Source organism: Microtus pennsylvanicus, chromosome 9 (genome assembly GCF_037038515.1).
Source record: "Microtus pennsylvanicus isolate mMicPen1 chromosome 9, mMicPen1.hap1, whole genome shotgun sequence".
Classification (NCBI taxonomy): Eukaryota; Metazoa; Chordata; class Mammalia; order Rodentia; family Cricetidae; genus Microtus; species Microtus pennsylvanicus.
The window spans coordinates 27,101,228-27,125,000 of record NC_134587.1 but is presented as its reverse complement, the minus strand read 5'-3'; the positions used below and the strand labels follow the sequence as shown (position 1 = coordinate 27,125,000).

The 23,773-nt window shown below is 43.6% G+C and overlaps 1 protein-coding gene across 2 annotated transcripts; it reads right to left on the bottom strand.

Moving 5' to 3' along the window:
* Positions 1 to 3,202: 3,202 nt before the first annotated feature.
* On the bottom strand, positions 3,203 to 23,227 carry Nmi (N-myc and STAT interactor). Of its 2 annotated transcripts, none has more exons than XM_075985252.1 (8): positions 23,111 to 23,227; positions 17,152 to 17,239; positions 15,795 to 15,890; positions 13,985 to 14,147; positions 10,788 to 10,894; positions 10,517 to 10,703; positions 7,012 to 7,118; positions 3,203 to 4,866 (listed from the first exon to the last, which is right to left on the bottom strand). In XM_075985252.1, exons 2-8 carry the CDS (start codon positions 17,233 to 17,235, stop codon positions 4,684 to 4,686), a joined length of 927 nt encoding a protein of 308 aa, XP_075841367.1. In that variant the 5' UTR covers positions 17,236 to 17,239; positions 23,111 to 23,227; the 3' UTR covers positions 3,203 to 4,683. The 2 variants fall into 2 exon arrangements, with proteins under 2 accessions (XP_075841367.1, XP_075841368.1); XM_075985253.1 differs by lacking the exon at positions 23,111 to 23,227 and adding an exon at positions 23,066 to 23,094 and having other exon boundaries at positions 4,593 to 4,866.
* Positions 23,228 to 23,773: the final 546 nt, after the last annotated feature.

The window sequence follows — 23,773 nt, the reverse complement described above, 5'->3', positions numbered from 1 at the left end:
GTCCTCCCAAACAAGCTACAAAGCTAGAAGTCTACTCCCCTCTCTCTGAGGGAAGACTCATTCCGACAGGAGGAAATGCTGTACAGGGTGAAGAATCCAGACAGGCTGGGATCCTGGGAAGAGGACTCTCTACAGAGGAACTGTAAGACTTTAAGACAATCCTGAAGCCATTTTTGACAATTCTGAATCCTCTCAGCCTCTGTGCCATAGTGCTTCCCCTCCTCCCCTGGGAACCAAAGACCTAACAGCTACACTCTCGCACGTGCTCAGTTCCTGAACAATTACCCATATACGTATGTTTTGATTCAGTCCCCTGGGAAACGGAGTCAAAATGACCTCTTACCTCATCTGATCTGGCAACAGCTCTCCAGTCAATTATTGGTAATAGCCCTTTCAAATAAGCCAATCAGAATAGTCAAAGAACAAACCCCCTTGCTTCTGTGGCCCCTTTAAAAGTAGACTGTACCCGCTATTCGAGGTCCCTCGGCTTCCCGAATGCTGGGGGACCCTGTCATGACAGAATTAATAAAATCCTCATGCTTTTGCATCGGCTGTGGTGTTTGGGATGGTCTCTGGGGGCAACTCCTTCTCGGTGTTTGGACGCTAGAGTCCAACAGAACTACATCCATCCTGTATGCATGCCTGTCTGTGACTTTTCTTAATTGCTAATCTGTTGGTCTGCAGTGTGTAGGCATGTCTTGTCTTTTTTTCTTTTTCTTTCTTTTTTTTTTTTTGGTTAAGTTTTTAGAGACAGGGTTTCTCTGTTCTCTGTGTAACAGAGGGGGCTGGCTGTAGACCAGGCTGGCCTTGAACTCTCAGAGATCTACCTGCTTGTGCCTTCTGAGTGCTTAAAGGTGTGAACCCCACCGTCAACCAGCTGTGGGCATTTTCTTGATTGCTAATTTATGCAGGGGAGCTGGGCCTCCTGTGGGCAGTATTGTCCCTTAGACGGGGCTGCCTGAGAAAAGTAGCTCAAAGGAACCCTGACAGGAAGTGGGTCAGCTGCGCTCCTAGCGGGTTTCTGCTTCAGGTTCCTGCCTTGGAGCCCAGCCTTGATGGGTAGTAACCAACAAATTAAAAGAGACCCTCTCCTTCCCAAGTTGTTTTTTTTTTTTTTCTGGTTTTTCGAGACAGGGTTTAACTATAGCTCTAGAGCCTGTCCTGGAACTAGCTCTTGTAGATCAGGCTGGACTCGAACTCACAGAACTCACAGAGATCCGCCTGCCTCTGCCTCCCGAGTGCTGGGATTAAAGGCGTGTGCCACCACCACCCAGCCAGAAACAGCTTCTTGCAGGCTGACCACTTCAAGACCCCAGGCTTCCAGACTTTTCCCAGATACTCAAGGCTATAACAAAACATTTTCAGCATTAGAAGAGGCTGTGTGTAAAAACACAAGCTTGTAAGAAACTTTCCCAAACTTTCGTAGAGCATAGGGACCAAGTGGGAAGAATTTTTCAGTCCAAGTGGGAACAGTTTTTCAGTCTCCTGGAGAGTGGTTCATGACAAATGAGGCAACACCCACTTTGAAAGATCTGAAAGCACAGTTTCCTGCTGGTCTCAAAAAGCTGTCAGCTTGCCATATATTGATTTTCTTATGTTTAGATACATTCCTAATCACCTGATCTCTCCATGATCTTTATCATGAGGGGTGCTGGATTTTGTCAAATGCTTTTTCAGCATCTAATGAGATTATCAATTTTTTTTCTTTAAATTTACTTATGTGGTGAATTACATTGATAGATTTTTGTATGTCTAACCATCTGTGCATCTCTGGGATGAAACCAACTTGATCATGATCGATGAATTGAGTTTTTTGATGTATTCTTGGATTCAGTTTGCCAGTATTTTACTGAGTATTTTCACATCAGTGTTCATGAGGAAGATTGGTTTATAATTCCTCTTTATTGATTGATGTCTTTTGTGGGTTGGGTATCAGGGTAACTGTACCTCAAAAGAGTGTGGCAACATTACTTCTGTTTCTATTGTATGGAACAGTTTGAGGAGTATAGGCATTAGCTCTTCTTTGAAGTTCTGGTAGAGTTCTATGCTGAAACCTATGTGGGATATATGTTTTATTACCATTGGTTAATAAAGAATATGCTTTAGCCTATGGCAGGGCAGAACATAGCAAGGCAGAAAATCCAAGCAGAGATTGAGACAGAAAGAAGTCAGGGAGACACCATGTAGCTGCCGAATGAGAAAGAAGCCAGAACCTTACCGGTAGGCCACAGTCTCATGGTGACACATACCTTAATAGAAATGGATTAATTTAAGATGTAAGCGCTAGGCATATGCCTAAGCCATTGGCCAAACAGTGTTGCAATTAATATAGTTTTACGTGATTATCTGGGTCTGGGTGGCCAGTAAACTAAAGTACAGTCTCCACTTGCAGAAACCATCAGGCCTGGGCTTCTTTTTGGTTGGGAGGCTATTGATGACTGCTTCTATTTCCTTGCAGGTTATAGGTCTATTTAAATTATCCACTTGGTCTTCATTTAATTTTGGTATATGATACCTATCCAGAAAATTGTCCATTTCTTTTACATTTTCCGATTTTGTGGAGTATAGGTTTTTGTAGTATGACCTAATGATTGTCTGGATTTTCTCAGTGTCTGTGGTTATGTCTCTCTTTTCATTTCTGATTTTATTAGTTTGGATGTTCGCTCTCTATCTCTTGATTAGTTTGGATAAGGGTTTGTCTATCTTGTTGATTTTTTGCTCTGTGTTTCATTGATTCTTTGTATGGTTTTCTTTGTTTCTATTTTATTGATTTCAGCCCTCAATTTGATTATTTCCTGTCTTCTACTCCTCCTGGGTGAGTCTGCTTCTTTTTGTTCTAGAGCTTTCAGGTGTGCTGTTATGTCATGAGTGTAAGATTTCTCCACTTTCTTTATGTAGGCTCTTAGTGTGCAATGAACTTTCCTCTTAGCACTGCTTTCATAGTGTCCCATCAGTTGCAATATGTTGTGTATTCATTTTCGTTGAATTTTAGAAAGTCTTTAATTTCTTTCTTTATTTCTTCTTTAAACACAAAGTCATTGAGAGCAAGGTACTGATTATATAAAGCTACAGTAATTTTTAATTACTCTGTGTGTGTGCATGCATCTCTAGCATTTTGTTACAGTAGTAAAACAGACAAACATTCTCCACATTTTTGAAAGCTGGAAATATCTTACTATTTCCAAATGATAACAGAAATGGGTTTTTGGTGATAAATACAAATATTTATTACGAATCGTGCCATTGAAGCAATATCTCATGTCTAACAGAATGGAGATGTAATGAATGTTTCTGGAGATAACGTTAAACCCCACAAGTAAAATATCAGGAGCAAAAAACAAAATTTCCCCTTTGGGCAATTGAATGTTTTCTAGGATGAGTGATTTCTGCCAGTACTGAAATACAAACTTAATTTTGTTGTTGTTTTAAGACAGGGTCTCACTGTCCAGCCCTGGATGGCCTGAAACTATCTATGTAGACCAGGCTGATCCTGAACTCACAGAAATGCCACCTGCCATCTGAGTGCTTCGGTTAAAGGTGTGTGCCACCATGCCTCGCTTGAATTTAATCTTGTTTCCAGGTCATGAAACATGTCAGAATAAAACTGCTAGGAACAGTTCTTAAGACGAGCCTCTCCGCCCACGTAAATAATTCAGTTCCAATCACACCAGATTAGATCAAATAAAAGATGCCCACGTTTAATGCAGAGCTCCAGGGTGGCCAGGAGACCATGGTGAGGGAAAGGTGTGGGGTGGGGGAAGAGACTATGCAAAACCAGGAGACCATTCTGGGAGGCAGAATAGCCTGTGGAAGTGGCCCTGACCCTCCCTGGGGAGGGGGTCAATGCTTGGCAGGCTTTCCTAGAGAAGGAGTCTGGACCAAAGTGACTCCCAGGGGAGGGGGTGGATAACGGTAATCATACAAGTACAAGTACGTGGGTTGAGACAGGAGATCAGGAGCCGAAGGGCAGCTGGGCTACACAATGAGACCCTGTTTCAAGGGACGCAAAGAAAATGAGTAAACAAAAAAAAATTGTAGAAGAAAGAAAATGCTGGCCTTTACCAGGTGTGTTTGGGGAAGGGATGCCCGGAAGGAATCAGTAAATGCTTGGCACTCTTAGCAAAGTAGACTTCAAGAAAACAGCCCCTCCGCTCTGAGAACCTGGGGTGTTTGGATTTTTGGATTGCTACACAAAGAGGAATCAAATGAAATTAGCCCACAGGGTCAAGACAGAGGCATCAGCAGGGCTCCCCGGGTTGACAACAGTCAGAGGCCATCCACAGAGAATAGGAACAAAACCCCTCCCACGCAGCCACTCACCCTTCATAAACACACACAGCAAGATTTTTGTTTTGTTTGCTTTTGTTTTTGGAGACCAGGGTTTCTCTGTGTAGTCCTGGCTGTCCTGGAACTCACTTTGTAGACCAGGCTGGCTTCGAATTCAGTGATCTGCCTGCCTCTGCATGCGCGTGCACGTGCACGCACGCGCACACACACACACCGGTGCTGTCATGAAAGGCTTGCGCCACCACTGCCCAACATAAAAACGAATTTTAAGATTTTGCATGGAAGAATAAAAAGACACAAATTGAAATTCTTTTTTTTTTTAAAGGAAAACAGTATTTTGTAAATGTTGACGGTTATTTGGGCTCAAAGTTATAACTTGCATGTGGTTTCTCTAGCCTAGTCTTCAAAATACGCAATGCAAGACTCCTCTAAAGAACACTTGACCGCGTCGACTTCTCCACCTCCGTTGTTCCTTCTTTGGAAGTGAATGTTGATTAAATCCTCCACATCCTCTTCATCCATCCGAATGCCTTTTAATCCAGTCAGAAGTACGGTCCTCTTCGATACGGCTGAAAACACCTGTGGAAGAAAACCAACTTGTGAAAGAAGGGCATTTTCAGACAAGGGCATGTCAGAGGGAGGCGAGTTTGAGACAGATGACCGTGGTGTTATGAAAATAAAGGGGGTTGGGTGGGCAGCTCAGAGTAGAGAAGGAGTCTGTGGGTAGTCAGAGCTGTGACTGGCAATGCCAGGGACCAGAAGAATGCCAGAGGATCTCAAAAGTACAGACTAAAATATGGATCGTCAGTAGGTGTGATGGCACACGCCTGTCATTCCAGAACTCTGGAAACTGAGGCAATAGGATGGTGGTATTGCAGTTAAGATACACGCAACCCTGTCTCAAAAAAAAATGTGAGTGAAGGGGAAACTCGGGGATAGAGTGATTGCATAAAATATTTACATGAAGGCCTGGATTCAGTGCTCAGTACTTCCCCCAAAATATGTGTGTGTGTGTGTGTGTGTGTGTGTGTGTGTGTGTGTGTGTGTGCGCGCGCGTGCGTATTTGCTGTAGCTTTCAGGGGGATAGAGAGATACTCAGAGGTTAAGAGCACTGGCAGCTCTTCCAGATGTCCTGAGTTCAATTCCCAGCCACCTCATGGTGGCTCACACCCTTCTGTCATGAGCTCTGGCGCCCTCTTCTGGCCCACAGGCATACATGCAGGCAGAACACTATACATAATATAAGAAAGTGGGTAGACAAAAGTTGGTAGGCAGTATTGCCATTCCACAGCTGAGGAGGAATAGGAAACAGGAGCGGGTTTGAAACAAAAGGGAGCTGAGTGACAAGAAGCAGAATTGTGTCTGAAGCCCAGTGATTGACAGGCACACAAGGAAAATATCTCTAAGTAAGTCTCTATTTACAAAAATAAGAATTAGTTTTAATTTTTTATTTTATTTTTTAATTTACTTTTAAAACAATCTTTTCTCATTTTACCTACCAATCCCAGTTCCCTCTCCTGCTCTCCCCACCTTCCACCCACCCCACCCCCAGTAAGGCTTCCCATGAGGAAGTCAACAAAGTCTGGCATATCGCTTTGAGGCAGGACCAAGGCCCTCCCCACTCTATCTAGGCTGAGCAAGGTAGCCCTCCAGGGAGAATGGGCCCTAAATAGCCAGTTCAAGCACTAGGAATAAATCCTGGTCCCACTGGCCCCACAGACTGCCCCAACCACACAACTGTCACCCCCATTCAGAGGGCCGAGTTTGGGGAGTCGGTAAGCTCCCACTATCTCAGTTCAACTGCTCCTATATGGGTAACCCCATCATGATCTTAACCCATGAATTAGTTTTATAATTATCTAAGTGATTTCAGGGGTTTTGCAGGAAGGTGGGGAGTCATTGTTTGCATACTGGGGAGGCAGGCTCTAGGGTCTTGCGCAAGTTAGGATTCAGGCATTATGGTGGCCTCTGGCACCTGGCAGGATGCACCCAGGCACTACCAGCCCAGGTTCTATGGCTGCCACAACCCTACATGGTGTGTATGCAAGCTCCGCCCAGTCCAGCTCTCTTCCCACCTTTCTCCTGAAGCAAGGCAAGAGCAGGTCTCTGCCTCCCTCTCTCCCTCCTTCTCTTCCTCCCTCCCTCCCTCCCTCCTTTCCCCCACCACCACCACTCCTGTCTCCAGAGACCAGTCTCCTCTCTCCCCTTCCCCCTTCTCAAAATAAACTCTCCACATAAGTTCTGTGTGAGGCATAGTTGTCTTTATCCCACCTGCCATGAGGCCTCTGAGCTCTCACTCACCAAGGTCCCTCTCACACATAATCATTACACCCTGTGCCCTTATTTTTGACTTCTTATTTTGAGACAGGATCTTAAGGTTGCCTGGGTTACCTCTGAAGTCTGTAGCCAAGGACAGCATTAACTTGAAAACCTCCCGCCTCAGCTTCCTGAATGGCTGGGATTCCAGGACTGCACCACCAGACACAGCACCAGTTTTTTGTTTTGTTTTGTTTTGTTTTGTTTTTTAAAAAAAGGCAGAGCTTTGCATTAATATATCGTTAAAAATACAAACTCATTCTGCACGGACCAAGCAAAAGTGAAGTGAAGAGACGCTTCGACAGCCCTCCCTGAGAAGCCGAGTGTTGCAGACAGCTCATTCCGTGGTCTTTGTGTGTAGTGGCAGAGCAACGAGATATCGCCCGGAAGGAAGAGCGGTAACTGTACCTGGTACTTTTCCAAGCGTCTCTCTATAAAGGGGGAGACTGTAACTTGATAGCACTTTGGATTCATATAAAGAGGGAAGGTTTTCTTCTTCAAAATCTTGTCGGCAACTGAAAATCAGCAAAAAGAAAGTGTTTTCTCATAACCATGTACCATTTATAAATAAGCATAAATAAATAAACATAAACATTTTAAATCACAGTGAAGCTTCTCTCGCACGGAATACTACCAAATAAGCATCCAAGTGGGCAGTTAATTCGTAAAGAACTCTACAGCCCGTATCGAAGGCTTCACAGTAATCATTCTGAGAAACGCTAGTCTACACAACAAGGAAACCGAACCTCCTGTCTTAAGCATCCAAATATGGGAGGGACAAAGGTGGCCCAAATCCACTTCTATGAAGCGTTTAGAACAGGGGATTTTGTGGAGACCAAAGACTCGGAGATCCCGAGGACTGAAAGAGGAAGTGAAGAGGATTTATTGTCTAATGAGTGACGTTTCTACTTAAATGACAAAATGCTCTGAGGATGAAAAATGGTCATGGCTGCACAATACTGTGAGTGCATTTACTCAATGCCAGGAAACTGCACACATTTCTTCCATTAATTTGGTGTGTACCGTGTATGTATGTATGCATGCATGTCACCATGTACATGTGGCCATCAGAGAAGAACAAGAGGGAACTGGTTCTTCTCTCCTCCTACCAGACATTGATCACAGATCAGCAGCAGACACTCACTAGCTGAGCCACCCTGCAGCCCCTAGATAGTACGATTCAAGTGTTTCAAATGGTAAGTGGAGGCAGGAGCAGAGGACAGAGGAACGAGGAAAGACCCTCAGTTGATTAGGCCCACCCCAGCCCCACCTGGGCCGGGTTATGACCTAGGTGACTTTGGCTGTCTTATTTGGCTTGCTTCTGAGAAAGACAAGTAGTTACAGCACCTGCCTGGTTAGAATAAGGCCGTCAGACACTGCTTATGAAGTGACCAGAAGACGTTATACTCTTTTAGAATGACCTAAACATGTAGCTTTTGGTTGGACACCACTTCTAGGAAGGACTCCCCAGAGAAGAAAACAGCACAGATTTCCAAGCTAACAGAGTGTCAAACTGCACTGTGATTTATAATGGAGTTCCTCCTGGATATTTCTCAATACAAGGAATAGAGAGACTGACATCAATCAGATAAGATTTGGAAAATTTGGAAAAGTCAGGGTGGTGCACAGCTTTAATCCCAGCACTTGGGAGGCAGACGCAGGCGGGTCTCTGTGAGTTCAAGGCCAGCCTGGTCTACAGAGTGAGTTCCAGGACAGCCAGGAGTGTTTCACAGAGAAACCCTGTCTCAGGGTGGAAAAAAAAATTTTAAAAATTAAAAATTAAAAAAAGATTTGGAAAGTTTAAAGCTGGATCCTTGACTACGGAAATTCCACCAAGTTGGAATTGCCCTTCATTTCAAAAGCAACATGTTCCGGCTGCACTGAAACTCAGGGCTTTCTCACTAGGACACACTCTGCTTGGGGCTCATGCGCATTCCTCAAAGACCCAGGTCAAAACTGCGCAGTGGTGGGTTTGCATGAGCCCGGAGAAAGGTCTGGAAACCTCCCCTACTAACCAGGACTACTTGTACACCAAAGGAAAGGGAATTTCGAGGAGATTACTCAACCCTTCGCTGTCATCATTATGACTTCTTTTTTAAAACACATATTATTTTCATGCAAAAAAATAATCTAGTCAGTCCATGTTTTAATGACATCGCAGGATTTCTATGATTCAGAAACTCAGGGGAAACCCTAAGACCATACTAACGAGAAAAGCAGAGGTGTGCATGAAGAATCAGGCGGAATTGCTCTGTGGCACACCACCGTGTGATTTTAGGGATATCTGTCTTCTCTAGACCTCTGCCTCCTGTGAGTGACATGAACGCATCACCTATGTCAGAGCAATGATGAGCACAGACTGTAATGATAAAATGAGGGGACACTCGCATCCACTGTCCTCCTGACACACGATTGCACACATGCATCCACTGTCCTCCTGACACACGATTGCACACACGCATCCACTGTCCTCCTGACACACAATTGCACACACGCATCCACTGTCCTGCTGACACACGATCGCACACACGCATCCACTGTCCTCCTGACACACGATTGCACACATGCATCCACTGTCCTCCTGACACACGATCTCACACTCGCATCCGCTGTCCTCCTGACACACGATCGCACACACGCATCCACTGTCCTCCTGACACACGATCGCACACACGCATCCACTGTCCTCCTGACACACGATTGCACACACGCATCCACTGTCCTCCTGACACACAATTGCACACACGCATCCACTGTCCTCCTGACACACAATTGCACACATGCATCCACTGTCCTCCTGACACACGATTGCACACACGCATCCACTGTCCTCCTGACACACGATTGCACACACGCATCCACTGTCCTGCCTGACACACAATTGCACACACGCATCCGCTGTCCTCCTGACACACGATCGCACACACGCATCCACTGTCCTGCCTGACACACAATTGCACACACGCATCCACTGTCCTGCCTGACACACGATCTCACACACGCATCAACTGTCCTGCCTGACACACAATTGCACACACGCATCCACTGTCCTGCCTGACACACGATCTCACACATGCATCCACTGTCCTCCTGACACACGATCTCACACACGCATCCACTGTCCTCCTGACACACGATTGCACACACGCATCCACTGTCCTGCCTGACACACGATCTCACACATGCATCCACTGTCCTCCTGACACACGATCTCACACACGCATCCACTGTCCTGCCTGACACACGATTGCACACACGCATCCACTGTCCTGCCTGACACACGATCTCACACATGCATCCACTGTCCTCCTGACACACGATCTCACACACGTATCCACTGTCCTGCCTGACACACGATCTCACACATGCATCCACTGTCCTCCTGACACACGATCTCACACACGCATCCACTGTCCTGCCTGACACACGATCTCACACACGCATCCACTGTCCTCCTGACACACGATCGCACACACACATCCACTGTCCTGCCTGACACACGATCTCACACACGCATCCGCTGTCCTCCTGACACACGATTGCACACACGCATCCACTGTCCTGCCTGACACACGATCGCATCAAATAAGGGTAAGAAAACATCAACTGGACCAACAAGATGACTCAACAGGTATAGGTCCTTACTGCCCAAGCCCACAACCTGAATTCAACCCCCAGGATCCTCAGGGTGGAAGAAAGAACCAACTGACCGTAAGCTATTTTCTGACCTCCACACTAGCGCCACAGTATGCACACATGCGCAGACGCGTGCGCGTTAAATAAAGAATTCTAAGAAAATAAGTTTTTTTTAAAAAAAAAAATAGTGTTCCAAAGAAGAAAACTCCCCCCGATTATCATGCATTTCAAATACACAAATGGGCAGAAACTGTGCAATGGCGGAGTGTCTGTGTACCTCCACTTTCCAGGAACGTGATGACAGCGCTCCCCGCCTTCCTGTCGTAGTCCACGCTTTCCACCTCGCCGCCTCCGTTCGCGGACTTGTAAAAGCTCAGCTCCAGCTTGTCTCTCGTCTGCTCCTCCGGCAGTTCATCAGGGATTCCCGTAACATTGATCTTCATCTTAGAAACGTCCACATGAACCTGGGAAAGCATTTCAGCGTCACAAGTAAGAAGAACGCCTGTGCCGGACAGAGTGGCTGAAGCCACTCTCCATGACGGTCTCACCTGGAATCTGACGCCGAGGCTTAGCGGGACTGCTTGTGCGGTGACCACCACGGAGTTCCCCTCCAGCTGCACCACGTGCTTCCCCATCGTTATCACATTCTGCGCAACTGAAACACAATTTTAGAAGCAGACCGTCGTGACGTCCGAGAAAACCTTACGTGTTTTATCCAAGGTCGCGTTGTTGTCTTTTTTTATGTTCTTCAATTTTGTATTTATTCTATTTATGTATGTGGGGGAGGTGTGTTCTTGTGAGGGGCATATGGGTGAAGGTCAGAGAATAGCTTGTGGGAGCTATGTCTTTTTCCAGCATGTTGGTACCCGGGATGGAACTCAGATCAGCAGACTCAACAAGGACCTCTACCTGCTGAGCCATCTTACTGGCTCCATTTTCTTCGATTTTAAAGAATAAAGTTTTAGCATTTTTCTTGGGATTTCCAGGTTTCAGTAGTCTTACCTCCAAAGCAGGAAAACTCAGTGTCACCATGTGTAAGCGAAAATGGCAATACAGAGATTTTGAGATTCTAAATTCATCTTAAGGGACGACTCTATTGTCCTCTCTCTTACATCAGCCTAAGAATTCTGCAGATTCTTTATACTGACAATCCAGACACACACTCCCTCTCCACAGCACTACCAGGGAATCCCCCCAGGGCAGTAAGCTCAGCCAGAATGTCCCCATTCATAAACTAGGAACGCTTTTGTGGGCCACTGTCGTTTTTATTACCGTTTATCTCGCTTCGTCTTTGCCAATGTTCTTATGTTACCAGCACCAAAGCAAGAGCTCTTTTCTGTCTCTGTCTTTCCAAAAAAGACATACTGCTTTGGTTTTTTTTCTATAAGCACGCTTTAAAATATTGAGAGCGACACTGTATCATCACATAGATGGGAGAGGCTATGTAATACAACCACACCAAAGCCAGGAGAAGTTCAAAGAACCATGCCATACTTCTTTAAGATGGATATAGGGAGGGGTTTCTTTTTGTTTGTTTGCCTTGTTTTGTTTTTCAAGGCAGGGTTTCTCTGTGTAGTTTTGACTGTCCTGGAACTCACTATGTAGACCAGGCTGACCTTAAAGTCACAGAGACCTGCCTGCCTCTACCTCCCAAGTGCTGGGATTAAAGGCATGCGCCACCACCCAGCCAGGAGTTTCTTCGTAACTGTGCGCTATGACTTTATAAAACTTCAGCTGTTGCTATGTGAGCCACTTATTCTAATTTATCATGAAGATAAGAGATGATTGCTTCCTCTCTTATAAACTTCATGTGTGTTTATGACAACCAGGGAGCACACCCGAGGCTGGGGAAGACACAAGGCTGGAAGTCAGGGCGTTGTCGGGTGGGAATTCAGACTCACTATACCACAATATGACTCTAGAATTTAGATGCTTTTTGTTTTGTTTTGTTTTGCTAATGGCAACAGATGACAATAACAGAAAACATCAATGAAGTAATACTCAGATGACCCTCTCATTATCCCCAAACCCCTAACATCTGGCGATCTAATTCAACAGAGAGGGACCACTTATATTCCAACTTTAGTTACTGTGACTGTCAAACCAACCCCTGTTTACTTCTGTTTCCCTGGCGCTGTGTCCTGGCTTGGGGACTCCAGAACCACATCAAGGGAGCAAGCAGCATCAAGGCTGCTTCTGAAGCGACTGCTACATCCAGCAAGCCCGGGAGACCGCCGTGCAGTCACTGTCATGTAGAAACCTGTCCTCAGATCCTCCCCTATGTCTTCCAGTAACATGCCAGTGACTGCCTCATTACCAGCAAAGCTCCCCCTCGACTGTGGGCATGGTTCCAGGGGGAACAAAGTGACGCTGTGGGTGGATGCCTCATCTCTGCTTGCCTTGACCTTCCGTAAGCTTCCTTTTAACATTTATTTCCAGGTCAGACTGACAAGCCAGATGCCACAAGACACAGGTTAAAATCACAGCTTCTAAGGATCTAAGGGTGAAATGGTCCTGAAGACCACGTTGGCCCATCCCGTAGCTTTGCAGTCAGAACCAAAGCCACGAAATAGTGGCCTTCCCTCAGGAATGTTGGTCCAGGAGGATGTGCACAGGCACTTAGGGTACCCTCTCAGCTCTAGAGTTCAACAAAGGAAGTTCTTCGATAGGCTTCTGTTTCCTTCTCTGGCATACCCTTCACACATAGCAACAATGGCAGCTGACATGGGTGTGTTGTGTGCGTTCAGTTAAACTTGTCATTTAATACTATCACAAAGCCTGTCACCAAAATCTGAGGCTTACAAAGAACGCAGCTCATACCTCAAGAGGAGACAAAGCCAGCACTCAAATTCTCCTCACAACGGAAAACAAGCCCTGAAGGGGTCCATACATTTTTGAACTTGGCCAACATCAGGTCCCAAACCTTTCTATTCCTGGGTTCAATCTAATCACTGAGTCACTAATCACTAAATCACTTAAGCATCTTCAGACTCTGTTTTCTTACCAATCAAATACATCCAATAATTATTTTCATTATCCTCTATTTATAGAATTGTACAAGTATGAAAGGCTATGTCCCAGAGAACACCGGATAAGTAAAGTCTGCCACTTTTATACTCCCAAAATTGTGTTTATTCATTTACTTTTTTATTTGAGATAGGGTCTCACTATATAGCCCTGGCTGACCCGAATCTAGGTAGGCCAGGTTAGCCTCAAACTCACAGAGATAGGTCTGCACCTGCCTCCCAGGTGCTGGTATTAAAGTTGTGCACTGCCATGCCTAGCAAGTTCTACTTCTTTATAATATTATTATAACATTCTAATATGCTTATATCATTTAAGGGACATATGAACTGGAAAGAGGTTTACACTGGATATCCCAACTCCTATATTTTATTTCCAGAGCCATTACTTTTTGAATGTGTGATAAGCATGAATCCTTTAATATCACTGCACACATAACACTGTGAGTATTCCACATAATTATATATAATATTATATATCATAGTTATTACCTCATTATATATCATAGGTAATAAAACCAACACATCTAATATACTTAAGGCCTGGATTCCGTCTCTGTAAATTGAGACTATCAATTGCCTCTGCCTCCAAACGCCACTATGAAGACAAGAAGAAACAGCAAACACAGACTGCCCAGTGACAGCCAGACATCTGCGGAAGATCTCTGAAGGTCCAAGTGCTTGCAAAGGTGACACGGTCATGTTTTTAAGATCAGTCATACCTTCTTCCTTCTCAAAGGTGATAAGTGCTTGTCCTTTCTGGAGCTCATAGAAAATTTGTGAGCTCACTTGGAATGAGCAGGAGCTATTTGAGAACTGGCCACCATCCTCAGAACTCTTCATTGAAGTGAACTTAAGCTTTCTTTCTGGTATATTCTCTTTAATCTAATTAAAACAGATGCATTTGATTAAAATTAAGACAAGACGTAACAAGTCCTTCCAATGATGGTATGATTGATCTAGTCATCCAATAATTCATTCTCCATTGACTGTAAAGCTTTATAGTATATTGACTGTAGTCTTACATAACATCTATAGTAATTGCTTCTTCCCACAAAGCTTCTCAGTAAGGTAATCAAATGTTGATCCTTTAATATCATCTTGTTGAAATCGCAAGTATATAATCCTCTCACTTTTCCTAAGCAGTGTTTAAGTTGATTGACATTGTCCAATCGTAAATCCCCACTGTTTATGTAAAATAAGTGCCTCATTGTGGAATAATCTTTTCACACACTAAGAAGATGTGTCTTTGCCCAGGCACCTTCTGATTGGTTTAATAAAGAGCTGAATGGCCAATAGCTGGGCAGAAAGAGGTTAGGCGGGACTTCTGGGCAAAGATAGCAGAGGAAGAGATGAATCTAGGTGCAGAGGAAACTCCAGAGGACACAGGAGGTGCAAGACAGGAAGCAAGGCAAAAGCCAAGAGGCAAAATGTAGATTAATATAAATGGGTTAATTTAAATTATGAGGTAGTGAGGACAGTGATAGCTTCAGTACTGTCTACAGCCTGACGAGTCGAGAAGAAACAAGGGGTAAAAGCTTATTAGAAGATTCAAATACAGGAAAATTTAGGAGAAACTTTAAATGGTACAGATGGATACATGCCCAACTTCTTTGTTCTGAGACGAGGACTCTCTGTATATCTGTATAGCCCTGGCTAGCCTGGAGCTTGCTCTGTAGACCAGGCTAGCCTCCCACAGGGATTCTCCCTGCCTCAGTCTCCCAAGTGCTAGGACTAAAGGTGTGTGTCACTATGTCCAGATCATGCCAAACTCTTTAAACTCTGAGATTCACTTAAATTACTCCCGCACGAGAGGGGAAGACAGTAAATGCAGTGAATGAGAAAACCAGATGTTTGACCCAAGACTGATCTGCAATAAGCAATGCTGGTTTTTTTTAACTTTTATTAATTTATGGTTTTGTAAGTTGTATCATGCTAGCCATAGGTGGTAGGAAAAATATGCATCATAAGTATAGTACATGAAGAAATCACGATGCTAATATGCAAACACTAGGTAGAACTACTGAAGTCCTCTGGTTTCCCAAGGGAAACCTGCCTCTGGGATGAACCACTATATCTTTCAGAGCACACTTATTTAAACGAGAACATATAGAATGTCTTCCTCTGCCTTTTACGTATCGATATCATGTTTGTTACATTCATGCACGCTGTATATAATTGTTTGTCCTTGATTTGGTGTAGAATTGAATTGTATGGGTATAGAGTAATTTACTATTCATTCTACTATGGAGGAACACTTGATTTCTCCATTCGGGGTTGTTACAAACAGTAGCCCAAGTCGGACAAGGCGGCACACTCCTTTAAATGCCAGTGCACAGGAGACAAAGGCAGGTAGATCTCTCTGAGCTTGAGGTCAACATGGTCAGTATAATGAGTTCAAGACCAGCCAGACCTCAAAAGCAAACACTGGTGTTATGAGTGGCCCTAATGCTTTAGAATTAATCGTGTATAACTACAATTTTGTTTGAAAAGTACATGTCCATTAAAATATACATAAAACAATCACAGTACTTGGAATTCTCTGGCGTCCGAGTGTAACTCCGCTTCAAGTCTTTTGATCTCCTGTTCTAGCTGTATGTTTTCTTTTAAAATTTCATGAATTAATCCCTAAAAAATAGCAAATAATAGAAAAAATTAAATACCTTTGCGATCCCTTTCCTAAATTAATTAAAAGATGTAAAGCCCGCCCCCCACCCTCGACCCAAAGGCTAAACAACCTTAGGACGGCCTCAGAATAAGTATGCCGACTTCATAGTGCATATGCTTAGCATCTAATTCCAGTGCATGATGGGTCTTCTTTTGTTGTTGTCGTTGTTTTGTTTTTAATGACTTAGTTTTTTATTTCATATGCATTGATGTTTTTCCTTGCATGTATGTCTGCATGAGGGTGTCATATCCCCTGGAGTTACAGACAGTTGTAAGCCACTATGCGGGTGCTGGGAATTGAACCCACATCCTCTAAAAGAGCGAGCAGTGCTTTTGTCTGCTGAGCGATCTCTCCAGCACCCAGTGGTTCTGCTAATTTTACCAAGATTCGTTAGCTCTGTTATATGAACAAAGAAACTGTTATCTTCTACATTAGACACGGAATTTTTTATAAAGACAAGGAGTGAGACTCAGACCTTCTAGACTTCTTTAAATTCTTTCTAAGCTATCTACAACTATCATACAACTTTTAATTGCACTATGATTGTGAACACATTACACTGAGGTCGTTCTTCGTTTGTTTACTTTTTGTCTCGTTTCATTTTTTGTTTGTTTTATTTTTTTTGGCGGGGTTTTTGGTGTTTGGGGTTTGTTTATCAGCAATAATTCCAACAGTAGCCAGCCGCTTTGACAAGCCCAACACGGGCCTTGCTATCAGCTCTGAGCACCTGAGCCTCTCTCCCCACCTGGATCTCATTTGGTCACTGCTCACATTTCACATCCTGGGAGAAACCCGAAAAAGAAGGAAAGGAGGGAACAATTTTTGTAAGAAAATAAATGGGAGCACAACTCTCAGTGTAAAGCTCTTACAATGGAGCAAATGTTAAGGATCTCTTGGAAAGCCCAGTAGCCCCACGATGCCAATGTATTGCTTGACACAGACAAAGGCGCACCTTAAAAGGAACAGACACAAATCATTCTTTTTCTTTTCTTTTCTTTTTTTTTTTTTTTTTTTTTTTGGTTTTTTTTTTTTTTGGTTTTTTTTGAGACAGGGTTTCTCTGTGGTTTTGGAGCCTGTCCTGGAACTAGCTCTTGTAGACCAGGCTGGTCTCAAACTCACAGATATCCGCCTGCCTCTGCCTCCGGAGTGCTGGGATTAAAGGCATGCGCCACCACCGCCCGGCCACAAATCATTAACAGCAACTACAATTTTCCTTCATACCTCGTTTTGTTCATGTTCCAAAATTTCTATATCTGATGAGAGTTCTTCATAAGCTTGCTCTTTGTTGTCCATATCAGCATCCATGATTCTTTAATTAAAAAAAATGGGGAGGGAGGGGCAATGCTTTTACAATTGGATACTACACAAATTCAAGAAAAAAGAAATGAGAGCTTTTACCCTTCCGTTCAAGAAGCATGTCTTCTTTGCTCTGTGTGTGTGTGTGTGTGTGTGTGTGTGTGTGTGTGTGTGTGTGTGTCGTATGCGCGCGCGTATGTGTGCGTGTGTTTTCATATCATCAAAGTCTCGTCATGTGACTTACAGCCAAACATCATCTGTAATCTGAAGAACTTCACATCTGTATTTGCATTGGAGGGGACACACACAGTAAAGGAGCCGCCAACGTGACTGCTCCACCTTACGGTTAAGGTCTTTACTGGGAACCGGAGAAAGTATCTAGGGGCAGCTGGGAGAGTCCAAGGCAGAGAGAGAAAGAAGTAGACTGAGCATGCCCGGCAGACTGGACACAGGTAGGGCTGTCTGTGAGAGAGGGGGAATAGCAGGGGATAGCGAAGAGAGAAAGCATGCGACAAGAGCAAGCTTGGGTTGTACGGACGGTGAGTCACAAGGGCCAGGAGACCAGTGTGGGGACTTTGAGATGTATAGTACTTGTTAGTAGGGACTGAGAGAGCCTGGCGGCCTGCATGGATTTGATATGCTCATAGATGCCACAGATTATGCTAATTAGGGAGTGGTATGTCCCTTTTGCCAGCAGGAAGGGAAAGGACCCCTTTTGGCGGACAGAGCCAGCTTCCCGAGTTCCTGAAGAACACTGGCTTTTATCGAACGGTCAGAAATCCTCCTCCAGTCCAGGCTGCGCTCATTTCTGGATATTGGGACTCTCCTTCGGAGACTGAGGAACTGGAGTTTCCTTTGAACATATGGTTTAAAGGTGATAAAAATCCTTTGCTTTCAACTCAAGGGTACCCAGAAAACAGTAGCAGACCGAGTCATTGTAGACATGCTGAAATGTTGTTTTTAACCCAGTTTCTATAGAAGCTATTAAGCTGGCTGCTAGATTTCATGCTATATTATGATACAGTGATACATATTAATATATTAATATTTTGAAGCTGGAGAGAGGGCTTGGAGGGATAGACACTTGTGACCAAGCCCGACAACCTAAGCTCCATCTCTGGAAGCCACAAGGTGGAAGAGACCTGTCCTCTGCGTGCGCGCCCAAGGACCAGTTAACTTCCTGGAATGCTGGGAGTTGTAGTTCTTGGAAATAACAAGGCCAAAAGGGAAACAAGGTGGCCTTTTGGGTTTTCCCTTTAAAAGCCCCTGCAACACGTGGCCACTCGCTGGAAACCCATAGGCAGACCTGATCAGAATCCATTTTTCTGCTCAGCACTTTATTGAAGTGCTGCTTCCAGTTTGGCTCAAAATTGTGGAACTGGCTTTTCCCTCTCAAATCTCAGGATTAACAACACACACACACACACACACACACACCACAAAATAAGTACAAACATCTAATAAAAATAAATTAAAATTTTTCTTAAGTATCCTAGCATACATATTTCAGCCTAATGGTTTACTTTGTAATTCTAAATATCTATATGTTTATTCATGCAGGAAAAAAATGTTTAAAGGAAACTCCATAAGGTTCACTTGTCTGGCAAAAGGAGTCAATGGCCCAAAAAATGGTGAAGAAGCCCTGCCTGCACATTAAATTAGCCAAAAAGCAAAATTCCCAGATCAAAAGAGCTTTAGATGCACATTAATAACTTGCATGCAATATACTTTTCAAAGATTCTGAGTGGTTAAAGTCTCAGCATTCTTGTAAGAGAAACAAACAAACAAAACATCTATGTTTAAACTAAAAGACTGGGGAAAAAATAGCCATCTCTTAGTTTACCCCATATGAATAAAGGGATGTCAGGAAACATTCTTCACGGCATTTCCAGGGATTTCTAGCTCTATTCTCCAGTGAAAAGAACCAAGAAGCAAAGGCCGACTCTGGGTGTGGGGAAGGAAATGCACAAGATAAGCCTGTAATATCTGAGGTGACTGACAATTTAAAAGTACTTTCGAAAATATGACAGGAAAGCCAGGCAGTGGTGGTGCATGCCTTTAATCCCAGAACTCAGCACTCGGGAGGCAGAAGCAGGTGGACCTCTGTGAGTTTGAGGCCAACCTGGTCTACAGAGCTAGTTCCAGGAAAGGTAGGGCTACACAAAGAAACCTTGTCTTGGAAAACCAATAAATAAATAGATGGATGGATAGATGGATGGATAGATAGATAGATAGATGATAGATAGATAGATAGATAGATAGATAGATAGATAGATAGATAGATAGATAGATAAACAGGAAAAAGAATATGCCCCAAGGAAAGCAGCCCCCAATTGTCAAGACCCACTAAGAAAACTGACTGAACAAGTGGAATACATAGGGCATGCAGACAGGCACTTCCCCAAAACCGTCTTACAGAAAAAAAAAAAAAAAACAGGAAAGGAATTGTCAACTCATTCCACAAAAGCAACATCATCCTAAAACCAAAACTGGATAGAGGCACACTGGACATAAAAGAACAAAATCTATAGACCAATATCCCTATTGAACGAAAACCAAACTCAAGAACACATTACTTCACATATAGGACAAGTTAGTCTCATTAGTTCAACATACATAAAGCAAGGAGTGCGATACAGCGTGTAAGTAGCCACACAGCCAGAAATCACAGGACCGTCTGATTCAACATCAAAGACCTTTCAATAAAGCTCAAAGCTCATCCTTTCAGCAAAAAGGCCGGAAGAACCCGGGAATAGAAGGAATGTGCCTCCTCCACATAGAAAGGTTATGTGCAACAGACCTATGGCCAGCATTACAGAAGATGTAGACGAACTGAAAGTGTTTCCTCAAAACTCGAGAATAGATGAAGGATGCCCAGTGAGTACAGCGCTGCACCATGTGAAAGCCCAAAAGGATGCAAATATGAAAGAAAGAAAGAAAGAAAGAAAGAAAGAAAGAAAGAAAGAAAGAAAGAAAGAAAGAAAGAGAGAAAGGGAAGGAGGGAGGGAGGGAGGAAGGAATCAGAGCATCCTTAGTTGAACATGACGTGATTCTTTATTAAAAACAACCCAAAAGACTCCACTGGAAATGCTTCCATCTGATTTTAGCAAAATATCAGGATACAAATATCAGTAGCTTGCCCGGTGTGGTGGGTACACACCTTTAACCCCAGCACTCAGGAAGGAGAGGCAAGGAAGATCTCTATGAGTTGGAGGTCAGCCTGCTGTATATAGTAGTGGGTTCTGTATATAGGGTTACACAGTTAAGACCCTGTCTTAAAAAGTACATTTTTTTTAAATTCAGCTTTTTTGAATACCAATGACAAACTTGTTGGGGGGGGGGGTGGAAGAGCAGTTAAAAAACCAAAACCAAAACAAAATACTTAGGAATAAATCTAATTAGGGACAATGAAAACTTTGAAATACTGAATAAAAAGATGAGTAAGACACTTGAGGATAGACAGTCATCTCATGTTCATAGATTGGCAGAGCTATTATTGTGAAAATGACTTTGCTATCCGCAGATTCAGCGCAAATTTTCACCAGAATTCCACTGACATTCTTCACAGGCCAAAAACAAAACAAAATTCATTCATGCAAGCATCAAAGGTCCCAAATAGCCAATGCAAAGAAAGGCCAATGCAGGAGGCATCCGCAAGCATGTGTGTAGTGTGCATACATACAGGCAAAACACCTACACACACAAGATGATTAAAAAATATAGACAAGGAGGCTGGAGAGATGGCTCAGCAGTTAAGAGCATTGCCTGCTCTTCCAAAGGTCCTGAGTTCAATTCCCAGCAACCACATGGTGGCTCACAACCATCTGTAATGAGGTCTGGTGCCCTCTTCTGGCCTGCAGGCATACACACAGACGGAACATTGTATTCATAATAAATAAATATTTTTAAAAAAATATAGACAAGGGACTGAGAGAGAGAAGGAAGTGTCCTAAGGGAAGAGCATGTGAGGGCACAAGAAGAGAACAATAGAGTATGTGTGTTTATAAAGAGAACGTGTGTGTGTGTGTGTGAGAGAGAGAGAGAGAGAGAGAGAGAGAGAGAGAGAGAGAGAGATGAAAATAGAAGGGGGAAGTACTTGGGGAACGGAGGGAATCAGGCCTCCCTAGAATATTAGTCCTTCTTTACAGCTTATGGGGCATTTTAGTTACAGCTGTCATTTTCTATGAGTAATTAATAAATGTATAATTTACAGGCACTCCTTCTTGTGTTCATCCCAGAACTGTTGCATGCAACCCAGAACTGAGCATCTTACATTGTGTGTTTCATATGGGTATTTCTCTGCCCAGGACATTATGTGTATGTATTCCTCTTGGTGCATCTGTTTAAAAATTGCATTATACTTGTTTTTAGATTGGTAAAACACAATATTCTTAAAAGCTCTTGCTGTGAGTGATCGATTGTGTAACACCCCCAGAGCATCTTCATCAGATTCATCATCTGAATATTTTCCCTTTCGCACTGTGTGGGTTGGATGGGAATTCTTCCCTCTCAAGCAATCTTACTATAAGGAGAAAAAATGACCCCCTCAAAGATGTCCGTGTTCTGGTCCCAAGAATTTGGGAAAACATTAGATCACACTTCAGGGGAGACTGAAGGCTGCAAACCCAATTCAGGATGGTAATCATTTCTTCTTTAAAATATAGAGATAGGAGCTGAGGAGATGGCTCAGGGGGAAAGTGCCTGGGCCCACACACAAACACATCTAATTTAAAATGACACTAAAATTTAATATTTTTAAATTGAAAATAAATATTTTTAAATTGAAAAGTGTGTATTCATGCACATGTGTGTATAAGCCACCACGGCTTTGTAAATTATTATGACAGTAAATTTAAAAAAAGGAAAAAAAACTGTTCTTACTGCTATATTTAACATCACCATAGTGAGTCACACAGAGTGCCTGACAGCCTATAGGAAGAAAAAAAACATAATATATCCATTTCATATAGACCAGAAACTTGTGGAAAGATAGATTAAAATTTCAATAATTAAAAGATCCTAACTGTGGGTTGTTTTTTTTGTTTTTGTTTTTTTTTTTTTTGCAATTTTACAATCAGGTAACACTTTTGAATAAAACGAAGTGGGTGACCTCTCTGAGAGTGTTGGCACAGGCCTGTACCCGGAGGATCAAGAGTTCAAGACCAACACAATGAAAATAGAAAGCTGTCGTGTATATAGATAAAGATACAGATATACACACACACACACACACACACACACACACACAAGTGTTTTCGTTGCTTGCAGAAGTTGAGTTTACAGACTGAGAAGAAAGTTGGGAAAAACAAAACAAAAACAGAAAGTGAACTGATAGATTCAAGGTTACATTCTTGATTGATTCAAGGTTATATTCTTCCCAAAGGTGGGCCAGGAAGAAAGAAAGAGAATAACTGGTTGGTGAATGTCTAGGTGCTTTTTGTCGGGATTAAAGCGGAGGTGATTTCCCTCTCCCCCAGTTGGGCAGGGCACATGAGAAGTTCCCTTCAGGAGCACACAAGTTAGCAGGTGCAGGAGTCCTCTAAGTCCAAACTGGTGGCCTCCTACAATTCTTATTGAATCGTCTCCTTTTAATGTCTCCTTTTTTTAAAAAACAATCTTACATTTTCTGAAAAAGTGAGGTGTGACTTCTTGAGAAATCTGTTTTCCTAAGAACACTCATTTTAAGTTTCCTTTTCCCGGGAGAAAGAAGCACGGCCAGGCCTGAGCGCAATGCCCGCCCGCGGTAGTCCCCAGGCAGCGCTCGGGGCTGGAAGCCGTGGCCGCCGCCCCACTTCCCTGCCCCCCCCCCCCCACACACACACACACACAACACACGTACCGGGTGGAGCATCCCCTACTGCCAGGGACCGGGACGAGCACTCACCTGCTCTCCGCCGAGCAGCTCCAGGAAGCAGTCGCTTAGAACCGAATCCCAACGCGAAAACGCAAGCCGGGTCTCCGCGACGGTCACAGCTCAGTCACCAGTGGTACTTTCGCTTTCGATTGTTTTAAAAACAGGATGCTTCGGTTTCAAGTCCTGCGGACTTTGTCCCGGGCGCCATTGCTGATGTTCCTCTATCTCCACCCGAGTTCCAAGACATGCTTTGAAAAGCATATTTGTATGTGCCCTACGCGAAACACACTGATGAAAAACTGGCTGGCAACTAAAGTCTAGGCAGACAGAGCTCTCTATCCAAATCCTAACTCTCACCGCAGTTTCCTAGACGGCTACAAAGTTTGACGCCAGCCCAAGATGGTGCATGAGGCTGGGAAACCTGTTTCCTGGGTTGGTTTTTATGACCACTTTGTTTACGTTGTGAAGCGTTTGTAAACAAACACTCCGCTAGGTGTTAAATTTTCCTTTGCCAGAAAAAATATCTGACTTTTATCAAGAACGGTAGTGTTTCCTAATCCTACACCAGAAAACCCGCTCCAGACAGCTGAGCCGCTTCTGAGTACAGGGACATGGAAGGCAGCAAAAAGATCTTCTAGATCAGCGTCTTCTAGGTTGTGGCGTCCTATAGCTGTGCATAGTAACCAATAACTC